At 45.3% G+C, this 11,833-nt stretch overlaps 1 protein-coding gene across 1 annotated transcript; it reads left to right on the top strand.

Annotated features, from left to right (window-relative positions):
• Positions 1-112: 112 nt before the first annotated feature.
• On the top strand, positions 113-9,989 carry Coq6 (coenzyme Q6, monooxygenase). The gene is made up of 12 exons (XM_042692524.1): positions 113-312; positions 2,638-2,772; positions 4,689-4,747; positions 5,009-5,132; positions 6,119-6,249; positions 7,065-7,172; positions 7,468-7,530; positions 7,714-7,821; positions 8,688-8,890; positions 8,967-9,082; positions 9,204-9,370; positions 9,867-9,989. The coding sequence occupies exons 1-12, from the start codon at positions 147-149 to the stop codon at positions 9,894-9,896; spliced, it is 1,410 nt and encodes a 469-aa protein (XP_042548458.1). The 5' UTR covers positions 113-146; the 3' UTR covers positions 9,897-9,989.
• Positions 9,990-11,833: the final 1,844 nt, after the last annotated feature.

The raw sequence follows: 11,833 nt of genomic DNA, 5'->3' as shown, positions 1-11,833 counted from the left end.
CGAGGATCGTTTTCTGATTGGTCTAGTTCCTCCGCGGGTATCACTTCCTGTCTCACAGACGCAGCACGGGATTGGAAGACTCTGCTCCGGAAGTACTAGTCCGGCGGGCCTGGCGGAACGCCTGGAACCGCGGGGTGGACTGCAGCATGGCCGCCCGGCTCGGCGTGAGGCGGTGGGGGGCACGGCCGGCGGCTGCATGCCGGAGCCCTCTGGTCTCCTGCCGGCGGTGGTCACGCGCCTCAGCAGACAATGTGTACGACGTGGTGGTGTCCGGCGGAGGCCTGGTGGGCGCTGCCATGGCCTGTGCCTTGGGTAAGGGCATCTAGAGGCCGATTTGGGCCGGTCGCGGGAAGAACTGCGTGTTTTGTTCACAGAGCCAGAGTCCTCGGCCCAGCGGTGGTCACTGCCGTCCTGGAGGCGCGGAGGCTCCGGGACGAGCGGCGCTGCTCCCGGGAGTTGCAATCACTTAGGGTCAAAAGTGGGCGGGGCTTGCGAGTCCTGGGGCGAAGCCTGCCCTGGTAACTTAGTTGTGAGCACCGTGCTGAGGCGCTACACATTGGAGCATTGGGCTAGGTGTTTCGTTTGTTGTTGTTTTGTTTTTGTTTTGCTTAAAAAAAAAAACATCTTTATAGCCGGGAGCCGGGAGCTCCCATCTGTAGTTCCAGCTACTCCGGAGCCTGAGATCTAGGATCATGGTTTGAAGCCAGCCCGGGCAGGAAAGTCTGAGACTCTTGCCAGCAGTTAATGAGCAAATAACCAGAAATGTAGGTGTAGCTCAAGCGTTAGTGAGCACCAGCCTTGAGGGTGGCAGGGAGGAGAATATTATCTAGCATTGAGTTAAATTCCATGTTATTTAAGCCTCTCCACTGAAATATGTTACAGATACAGATTTTTTTTTGTATTTATTTATTTATGCCAGTCCTAGGGCTTGAACTCTAGGCCTGGGTACTGTCCCTCAGCTCTTCAGCTCAAGGCTAGTGCTCTACCACTAGAGCCACAGCACCACTTCTGGCTTTTTCTGCTTATGTGGTGCTGAGGAAACGGACCCAGGGTCTCATGCATGCAAGATAAGCACTCTACCACTGAGCTACCTTCCCAGCCCCTGTTCTCTAGTATGTTTGCTTTAACTTTTCTAACGTTACACTAAATAGCTAAAAAATAAAATTCAAACCCCAGAAAATTAAAGGAAGAATAAAATGCAAGTTCTCAGAGGAAGGAAAAAGCAGCTGACATGTGCCCAGGGGAGAAAGTCTCAGGTCTAGTGTGAAGAACACTCGTGGGATGTGGGATCACACAGTGCAGCACTACCCTGGAATCATGTCCAGACGGTGAGAAGTAGAAGGCAGTCCCTTTGGCCCAGGTCTGTACTCCTCCTTGTGGTAGAGCTGCTGCCCACAGAGCAGCAGGGTCCTTCTCCACAGCCTCCAGTTCCAGGAGCCGCTTTGATTTTCATACTTCCTGCTGTGTGGTAATGGTGCCTCTCTCTCTTCTCATTTAGATTTGAAACCATTTTTTTTTTTAAAGAGTAGAGGGGCTGGAGGTATGGATCAAATGGTAGAGTTCTTGTGGGAGGCCCTGAGTTCAAACCCAGAACTCCCCCAACCCCCTGCAAAAAAAAAAAGGAATAAAGGTTGATGAATTTTCTTTTCTTTTCTTTTTCTTTTTCTTTTTCTTTTTTTTTTCGGTTGTGGGGCTTGAACTCTGGGCTTGGGCCCTGCCCCTCGGCTCTTCAGCTCAAGGTCAGTGCTCTTCCGCTTGAGCCACAGCACCACTTCCAGTTTTCTAGTGGTTTATTGGAGGTAAGAGTCTCACGGATTTTCCTGCCTGGGCTGGCTTTGAACCAAGATCCTCAGATCTCAGCCTCCTGAGTAGCTAGGATTACAGGCGTGAGCCATCGGTGCCTGGCGGTTGATCTCTCTCTCTCTCTCTCTCTCTCTCTCTCTCTCTCTCTCTCTCTCTCTCGTAATCATGCTACAAGTTGATTGTTTAGTAATGAAGTCCAAAGTTTTTGTTTTTTGCCCATTCTGGGTCTTGAACCCAGGTCCTGGGCGTTGTCCCTGAGCCTCTTTGTGTTCAAGGCTATCACTCTACCACTTGAGCCATAGGGCCACTTAAGGTTGTTTTTTTTTGGTTGGTTGTGGGCCTGAACTTTTGAGTGGTTAATTGGAGATAAGAATCCCACAGGGACTTTTCTGCCCAGTATGGCTTCCAACTGCTATTCTCAGATCTCAGCTTCCTGAGTAGCTAGGATTACAGACATGAGCCATCAGTGCCTGAGTCCCTTCTGGCTTTTTTTTTTTGTTGGTCGTGGGGCTTGAACTCTGGGCCTGGGCACTGTCCCTCAGCTCTTCAGCTAAAGGCAAGCGCTTTACCACTTGAGCCACAGCGCTACTTCTGTTTTCTGATGATTAATTAGAGAGAAGAGTCTCAGGGACTTTCCTGCCCTGGCTGGCTTTGAAATGTGATCCTCAGATCTTAGCCTCCTGAGTAACCAGGATTACAGATGTGAGCCACCAGTGCTCAGCTCTGGCTTTTTAAAATGTATGGTACATTGTTGTTATCAATACTTACCCTAATTCTTGGCTTTCCTAAAATAATAGCAAATGTTGCTTTCCCCTCCTCCCCCTCTCTTTTCAGGATATGATATTCACTTTCATGACAAGAAAATCCTCTTGCTAGAAGCAGGTCCAAAGAAAAAACTGGAGAAATTGCCAGAAACTTACAGCAACAGGGTCAGCACTATTTCCCTTGGGTCTGCAACACTTCTGAATAGTGAGTAGATTGCTCTGCCAGGTTCAACTTCATTCTAGGGCATCCTGTAGCGCAGTCACAGCATCTGCGTGGGAGCTCACTACACAGGCTGGGAGTGGTAGGCATAGTTGAAGATGATGATTCTGAACCTTCTTTTCTCAACATCGTGGAGACGTGGACCCATTATAGATAAACTTGCAATGTCAGGTAGGCTGAGCCTATCTGAACTAATTGTAAACATCACTCTCCATTCCAAGCCAGCCTTCAAGAAAGTAGAGGAGCTGGCATGTTAAAATGTATTTTGGGTTAAAAGTGTGTGCACACAGAATGGGTTCTAAGGTCTCTGCCAGATATTACTCCCATTCCATCAAAAGTAAACTTTTCCTTTATCTCTAGTCTCTTATATTCCTTTATTCTTTTTTTGGTCGTGGGGCTTGAACTCTGGGCCTAGGCGCTGTCCCTCAGCTCTTCAGCTCAAGGCGAGCGCTCTACTACCTTAGCTAAAGTGCCACTTCCTATTCCTTTATTCTTTATAACACTTACTGCTACCTGACATTAGTTTGGTTTTGCCTCTCTCTAACTAGAATGTCAGCTGTAAGAAGGAGAGACTTTGCCCTTTTTTTTTATTTGTGTCCGTACTGAGGATTGAACTCCAGGACTCACGTGCTTGCTTAGCTCTTTCACTCAAGGCAGGTGCTCTACCATTTGAGTCACACATCTACTTCCAGCTCTTTGCTGGTTAATTGAAATAAGAACTTCTTGAGTTTGTCTACTTGTGCCAGTTTCAAAGCCAGATCCTTAAATCTCAGCCTTCTGAGTAGCTAGGATCTGCTAGGTACCCAGTAAATAATACTCAAAGAATAAATCTACTTAATGGCATTAAGAGTAAAATAAATATTGAACATAGTAGCTCAAGCCTATAATAAGCCTAGCTATTTGAGAGTCAGAGATTGGGAGATTGTGGTTCGAGGCCAGCCAGGGCATAAAAGTCAGTGAGCTGGGTGCCGGTGGTGGCTCATGCCTGTAATCCTAGCTGCTTAGGAGGTTGAGATCTGATTGTGGTTCAAAGCCAGCCTGGGCAGGAAAGTTGGTGAGATTCCTATCTCCAATTAACCACCAGAAAACCAGAAGTAGGGCTGTGGCTCAAGTAGTAGAGCTCTAGCCTTGAGATGAAGAGTTCAAAGATAGTTCCCAGGCCCAGAGTTCAAGCCCCATGATGGGGGGGGGGGGGGCGGCGGGTGTCAGTGAGACTCCAACTGAACCAATGGCTGGCCTAGGGGCACACAGGTTATGGTACCTACAGGGGAAGTAGAGTGGCTGGTCACAAGGCTATACACCCGTTATCCTCGGTGAGCCAGGGAAACAAAGCATAAAGCAAGACCATGGCCCAGTGCTGCTATCTCATGACTGTAATCCTAGCCACTCAGGAGGCTGAGTTCTAAGGATCATGGCTCAAAGCCTGGACAGGAACTGAGACTTATTTTCCCTGAACACCCAGAAAATGAAGTGGAGCTGTGGCTTAAAGTGGTAGAGCGCTAGCCTTGAATAAAAGGAGCTCAGAGCATCTAGGCCCTGAGTTTAAGCCCCATAACTGAGCCCTTCTCCCCCAGAAAAAAAGACCTCCTGCACATTAAAAATAACCAATGCAAAAAGGGACTAGAAGTGTGATTCAGGTAGTGACTGAATGCAATACCATGCACCACCCAGTAGCACAAAGCTAAAAAGCCTTTGGAGTGTTTAATGAAGTGGTGAAGAAAAGAACATAGGTGTAGTTTTCCCAGACTTTAACATGATGTGGCTTCTATAATCTAGACTGAGGGAACAGAGTAGCTTAGTTCCTAGCCAAACAAGAGAACACTGGAAACCATCTTAACAGGATGGAGAGATAGAGAGCCCAGGTCCCCGTAGTGGTGGTGCATAGATCTTCTGTTTTGTAGGTTTTGGTGCTTGGGACCACATCTGCAACATGAGATACAGACCTTTCCGGCGAATGCAGGTGCCTCCTTTACCCTTTCACTTTTGGTGAAGTGTCTTTGTGCAAGATATGAGTCTGTTCTGTAGGTTTTCTGTGAATTGAATCAAAGTTCAAAGTAGGTTCGGGGCAAGATGGAGGGGAAGGAAGCATTCTGGAATATCTCCTGCAAGAGTAGCTGACAATTTGTGATTTTCTACTCTTGGTGAAATGATACTTTATGTATGTTTGAAGTATGTTTCTTTTCCCTTAGTTTTAATGCAGACTTTCCTTTTGTGTTTCAAGGTGTGGGATGCCTGCTCAGAGGCCTTGATAATGTTCGATAAGGATAATTTAGATGACATGGGCTATGTAGTGGAGAACGACGTCATCATGCATGCTCTCACTAAACAGTTGGAAGCTGTGTCTGGTGAGGCACCATCTCATCCATCTTCTGCTTACTCTCTGGGAGGGAAATGACCTGCCTTAGAAGAAAGCTCCCTTTTAGAAATACTAAATGTCCACTGTGAAGAAATCCTGTGCTGGTTATCTTTCTTTTTTTATTAGCAGCTTTATTTCTAGTCAGTGTATTTCATACAATTCACCCATTGGAAGTATACCAGTCAGTGACTTGTGCTATATTTATAGTGTCCCACACACCTCACCACTGTGACTTTAGAACATTTGCGTCAGTCATTAGGAACCTGAGTCAGAAGGAAAGTTCATACCCATTTATGGCCATTCTTCATTCCTCCCCAGAACCCTGCCTCTCACTCATCTGATTACATCTTTCTAGATTTCCTATTCTGGACAATTCATATAAGTGGAATGAAACAGACCTCTCTTGGGGCATATTTTTGAGGCTCATATATGAACTTCATCCCCTTTTATTGCAAATGGTGTTCAGTTATGCAGACATACCAAATGTTATTTATTCTGTCATCAGTGGTAGACGTTGGAGTTGTCTCCAACCCTTTGACGTGTCTCTTGGGTTGTTTATTTATTTGCTTCCCTCCTCTCCCCGCCAGTCATAGGGCTTGAACTCAGAGCTGGGCACTGTCTTTGAAATCTTTTGCTCAAGGCTAATGCTCTACCACCTTGAACCACAGCTCCACTTCCAGTTTTCATATGGTTATTGGAGATGATAGTCTCATGGACTCTCCTGCCTAGGCATGTTTCAAACTGCAATCCTCAGATCTCAGCCTCCTGGATAGCTAGGATTACAGGCATGAGCCACCAATACCTACTGCCCCTTTTTTGTTGTTGTTGCTTTTCAAATCCTTTTTTCTTATAGGACAGTAAATCACAAGATATTGCCGTCCTGGGATCTTGCTTTCCATTTACTTATAGTTCTTTCCTCAGCCATGTGGCCCACTTTTCTAATACTTTTTTTTCTTTGTCTTTTGATCTCCCCAGACCGAGTGACAGTTCTCTACAGGAGCAAAGCTGTTGGCTATGCCTGGCCTGGTCCATTTTCCATGGCAGACTCCAGTCCTTGGGTCCATATTACCCTAGGTGATGGCAGCACCCTCCAGACCAAATTGTTGGTAGTTGAAGATTCTTATTTTGGCAGGGATCTTGCATGATATACCTTCTGGGGCTTCTAGATTTAGAACTAAGCTACTTTAGGTAAGGATTTTGGTTAGATAATGACTAGTACATATTCAAGGCAACTCAAGATAGTCTCGGGTGTTAGAGGGTTATGACAGCTGCCCGGCACTGGTAATTCTAGCTACTCAGGAGGCTGAGATCTGAAGATCACAACTCAAAGCCAGCCTGGGCAGGAAATTCTGTGAGGCAGGAAATTCTCTGATGAACTAGCAAAAAGCTGGAAGTGGGATGGTGGGCAGCTGGCCTTGAGCATAAAACCTAGGGACAGCACCTAGGCCCCGAGTACAAGCCTCGGTACCAGCACAAAAAAGAACAATAAAAGCAAGCCATGCTTTTTTCAATTCTGGATTGAAGCTGTTCTTTCCTTCTCATGAGTCCTGGTGTCGTTCACCTCCTTGTGGATCTCATCTTTCCCCTGTTTGTCAGCTTTGCTTTTTACATGGCTGCCATTCCAGTGCCTCCCCTGTTCTAGTTCAAATATGAGGAAAAGCTGCCTGAGTTCACGCTATGGCTGGCACCTCTTGGGTTAGATGTCCATTTGCCTGCACTTGTTTACATATTAGCTCAAGCTGAGTTTATATATTTGCAGTGCGACTCCTGTATCCCACTATGAGCAGAACAGGCCTGATAAAATGTGTCCTGCCATAACTGTTGAGACTAGAGAAAACTTCAGGGGAAAGAGAGAAACTTGTGGGGCAGTTTGATTTTATGAAGCACTTGTCAGACTGACCAGACTTTCCTCTCCCCACAGATTGGTGCTGATGGTCACAACTCAGGAGTTCGGCAGGCTGCAGGTATCCAGAACATTAGCTGGAACTATGACCAGTCCGCAGTTGTGGCTACCCTGCATTTATCAGAGGTGAGATCCAGAGCTTCCATCTGGAATCATAATCCTAGCCAATCTACTCTGCTCACAAGAACCATTCTCCTGGGCTGGGAAGGTGGCTCAGTCGTAGAGTGCTAAACTCACATGTATGAGGCCCTGGATTTGATTCCTCAGCACCACATAAACAGAAAAAGCCAGAAATGGCACTGTGGCTCAAGTGGTAGAGTGCTAGCCTTGAGCTGAAGAGCTGAGGGACAGCACCCAGGCCCAGAGTTCAAGCTCCACAACCGCCAAAACAAAAACAAAAACGTTCTCCTCTCTCTTGTAGGCCACAGAAAATAATGTAGCCTGGCAGCGATTTCTTCCCTCTGGTCCTATTGCTCTGCTCCCGGTAAGAGGTCCTTCGCCATTCTACTCAAAGGCACCCACCCCGCTTTCCTCTTTAGGAAGCCCTTTTTCTCAGCCTTTCTTTTGATTTCAAGGGAGTATCTCCAGTTCCCCTCCCATTTTCCTTTATGGCAGAGCCCCCAATTTCAGAGAACTTCTATGCTTGGACAATATTCTTTTGACACAGCTTTCAGACACCTTGAGTTCCTTGGTGTGGTCCACATCCCATGACCATGCAGCCAAGCTGGTCAGCATGGATGAGGAAGAGTTCGTGGATGCCATTAACTCCGCCTTCGTGAGTACTTCCTTTTCCAGCTACTTCAGTCCAAACTAAGGAAATTCATGTAGAATGCATAGCTAAAATATTGTAGGTCCTCAACAAATGGTAATAATCATTCTAGAGTAGGCACAATCTATAGATAATAAAAGGCAACAGTAATTTTGCAGCTTAAATAGTAGTAATAATTGGTAACATTCTTAGGGTACTTATCAGGTTCAGGTTAGAGTTTTACACATAGTTATTTAACTCAGTAAACCTTGGAGGTAGGTACTAGTTTTATCTTCAATTAGAGATTTGAACTTGCCTGAGGTTAAAGAGCTAGTAACATAGCTGGGTGCATCACACAGGCCCTTGGAGCTCATGTTTTCAACCAAGCTCACTACACTACCTCACTAGGCATTTCATGCTGAAGAATTGCTGCTCCACTGCTGTGTGGTAGCAGTAAGAATAGAAGGAACTGAACATGCAGGCCTGCATTCCTAGATAACTGGTCATGATCAGTTTAAATATGTTAGGTAAATATGTTATTTTTCCTTATCAAGGGTTTTTTGTTTTGGGGGCTTTTTCTTTTTTCTTTTTGTTAGTTATGGAGCTTGAATTCAGGCTCTGATTGCTGTCCCTGAGCTCTTTTGCTCAAGGCTAGCGCTTTACCACTTTGAGCCAGAGTGCCACTTCTAGTTTTCTGGTAGCTATTTGGAAATAAGAGTCTTACAGACCTTCCTGCCCGGGCTAGCTTCAAACTGCAGTCCTCAAGTCCCAGCCTCCTGAGGAGCTAGGATTGCAGGTGTGAACCACCAGCACCCCACTCCTTGTGGAGCTATTAATTCCCTACTAATCCCTGGTCAATTTTCACCTTTCTCCTTTGTGCTACCGATGCTCAGTGGAGTGATGCAAACCACACAGACTTCATCACTTCAGCCGGGACCATGTTGCAGTATGCAGTCACCCTTCTGAAGCCCACTAAGGTCTCCGCTCGCCAGTTACCACCAAGTGTAGCCCGGGTGGATGCCAAAAGCAGAGTTCTCTTTCCTCTGGGGCTGGGCCATGCTGCTGAGTACGTCCGGCCCCGAGTCGCACTCATTGGGTAAGATAGGCTAAAGCAGGGCCTCTCCCTTCACATTGTTGCTGGAGGCCACACCTGAATGCTGCTTTCTTTCTAGTGATGCAGCCCACAGAGTCCATCCACTGGCAGGACAAGGTGTTAACATGGGCTTTGGGGATATCTCCAGCTTGGTCTGTCATCTTAGTGCTGCAGCCTTCAATGGGAAAGACTTAGGTAAGGGTTTGGGTATCCTGAGGTCATATAGGTAAAGATCAGAACCCTGTGATGGTCATTGGTGTCTAGATGGGATGGACATGATGATTGTTAGGGATTTGACCTTTCCTCTTTCCCCTAGGCTCCATGAGCCACCTCACAAGTTACGAGACAGAGAGGCAGCGTCACAACACTGCTCTTTTGGCTGCTACAGACTTCCTAAAGAGGCTTTACTCTACCAGTGCCATACCATTGGTGCTGCTCAGGACCTGGGGCTTACAGGCCACTAATGCAGTGTCTCCTCTCAAAGTAAGAGGCCACTATGACTTCGCCATTCTTGCTGAGGATGGACTTGGAGGGGGTGGGGGGAAACACCTCCAGGGGCTGGGAAGGTAACTCAGTAGTAGAGTGCTTGCCTTGCATGCATGAGGCCCTGGGTTCGAGTCCTCAGCACCACATAAGCAGAAAAAGCCGGAGTGGTGCTGTGGCTCAAGTGGTAGAGCGCTGACCTTGAGCTGAAGAGCTGAGGGAAAGTGCCCAGGCCAAGTTCAGGCCCCACGACTGACAAAAAAAAAATTTAAAGTATAGATTATATATGCTATATATAATTTATATATAATTATATATATTACATATTATGTATCTGCGCTAAAACAAGGCATCTTGAAAGGAGTATCTATCTGGGACTTTTGCTAAGTTGTTGCCTTAATCACTCTGGATATTTCATTTTAAGGTATTTCTTCACCATTCTCCCACCTGACAGCTGTTCAACCTGACAGTGTTACTTTGTTCCATTTTACTCCAGGAACAGATTATGGCCTTTGCTAGCAAGTGAGTGTTCCTCTTCAGGACTCTAACCTGATGGAAAAAGAACATCCTGCCCTGTGATCTTATTTCTATGATTTAATTTAATAAATTGATACCACAATTCTTGTTTCTATTTTTCTTTTGCATAATGGGTCTATGGCGCCCAAATAATACTGTGTGTGTGTGTATGTATGTGTTGGTACTGGGGATTGAACTGGGGGCCTGAGTACTGTACCTTAGTGTTTTTGCTCAATACTCGTGTTCTACCACTTGAGCCACAGTTCCATTTGTTTTGGGTTTTGTGTGTGTGTGTGTGTGTGTGTGTGTGTGTGTGTTTGGTTTGGGTATTTGTTTTGTTGGGGTTTTTTTTTTGCTGCTTAATTAGAGATAAGAGTTTCATGGACTTTCCTGCTTGGATTGCCTTCGAACTATGATCCTCAGATCTCACCTTCCTGAGTAGCTAGGTTTACAGGCATGAGCTCCCTTACACCCCCCACCCCATCCCCATGCTTGGCTTCAAAAATACTTTATTTGCTAAAAAGCGGGGGGGGGGGGGGGGGGGAATAAAAAACTATTGGGCCCGGCTGGTGGCTCACACCTATAATCCTAAATACTCAGGAGGCTGAGAGCTGAGGATTGTGGTTCAAAGCCAGCCTGGGCAAGAAAGTCCATGAAACTCATCTCCAATAAAGCACCAGAAAACTGGAAGTGACACTGTAGCTCAAGTGGTAGAGTGCTAGCCTTGAGCTGAAGAGCTGAGGGATAACACTTAGGCCAGAGTTCAAGCCCCATGACTGACAAAAAAAAAAAAAAAGCCAGCTCTGGCAGAAAAGTCCATGAGACTCGCCTCCAATAAATTACACAGAAAAGGCCAAAAGTGGTGCTGTGGCTCAAGTAATAGAGTGCTAGCCTTGAGCAGAAGCAGCTCAGGGACAATGCTCAGGCCCCAAGTTCAAGCCCAGGACCAGCAAAAAAAAAAGACTAATGGATGTTTAAAAAGCACTTTATTACTAAAACAAATTGCCAAGATGCTAACTCATTTATGTACTAACCTTTCTAAAGGCTTTTTTTAAAAATGCTGGTCATGAACTTAATTTTTATAGAGGTAAAAGAATAACTAATTGGTACATTTTTTTTTTATTAGAATGGCTGTTTAAAGTTAACATTAGAATGAAAATTAAATATAAATTTTTTGAACCTTTGTTACAGACACAGGGCTATCTGGGGAAAAAAATCAAATTTTGTTAAAGCTAGTTATTTTGCATCACAGCACCAGATTCCATTGTTTTTGTTTTTTTATGGTTCCTCTCTGGGACACCTTTGTCCGTTGAATAATAAACAATTTCATTGCACAGGTTTAAAGACCATAGGAACAAAAAAAAAAAAGACCATAGGAACTAGGATACTGATTAGCAGCATAGATTATCCACATTTAGCCGCAGACTGGTGGCCAACAGAGGGAGTAGTGTGTTGCTATGGATTTTGAAGAACTCATTGTACTAGCAGAGGCTTCTGGAAGAGATCTTTAGGTCTGTCAGATTTATACACTGTCAACATTTCACCCAAGATACTATGAACATGAAATGAGAAATAATCTGCTTTTTGAACCAGCCTAAGTTATTCTTAGGAACAATTTTTGAAGGGATGAGAAACCTATTTTTTCCAGGCAGCCTTTCAGGCAATGAGGAAAATAAGTACAAAGTAAGAGAGTGACAATGTCAAAAAACCTTCCTGGAATCCCAGAAAACAAACAAACAAACTTGCCTTGAAAAAAAAGAAAAGCAATTGCTGACTGATAGACTTGACACAGATCATCTTTCACACACACACACAAAACAAAGATAGCCCAGGTAAGAGAACATTGCTCTTCCAAGGTAAACAACCACCAAAAAGGCAAGACAAGAATTTTAAGGCACACTTTGCAAGGACCTTCTTCATTATAATCATAGTAACATCACTTATGTG

The sequence above is a fragment of the Dipodomys spectabilis genome, unplaced genomic scaffold (assembly GCF_019054845.1).
Source record: "Dipodomys spectabilis isolate Male_0828 unplaced genomic scaffold, ASM1905484v1 ptg000157l, whole genome shotgun sequence".
Lineage (NCBI taxonomy): Eukaryota > Metazoa > Chordata > Mammalia > Rodentia > Heteromyidae > Dipodomys > Dipodomys spectabilis.
This window is presented reverse-complemented; position numbering and strand designations above follow the sequence as displayed.

What these genes read in the sequence shown, in the direction of transcription:
- Coq6 (XM_042692524.1), top strand. Translation starts at nt 147, where the DNA reads ATGGCCGCCCGGCTCGGCGTGAGGCGGTGGGGGGCACGGCCGGCGGCT. An exon ending in CCCTCCAGACCAAATTGTTG is followed by an intron (nt 6,250 to 7,064) that starts GTAGTTGAAGAT and finishes CTCTCCCCACAG; the next exon opens with ATTGGTGCTGATGGTCACAA. An exon ending in ATGCCATTAACTCCGCCTTC is followed by an intron (nt 7,822 to 8,687) that starts GTGAGTACTTCC and finishes ACCGATGCTCAG; the next exon opens with TGGAGTGATGCAAACCACAC.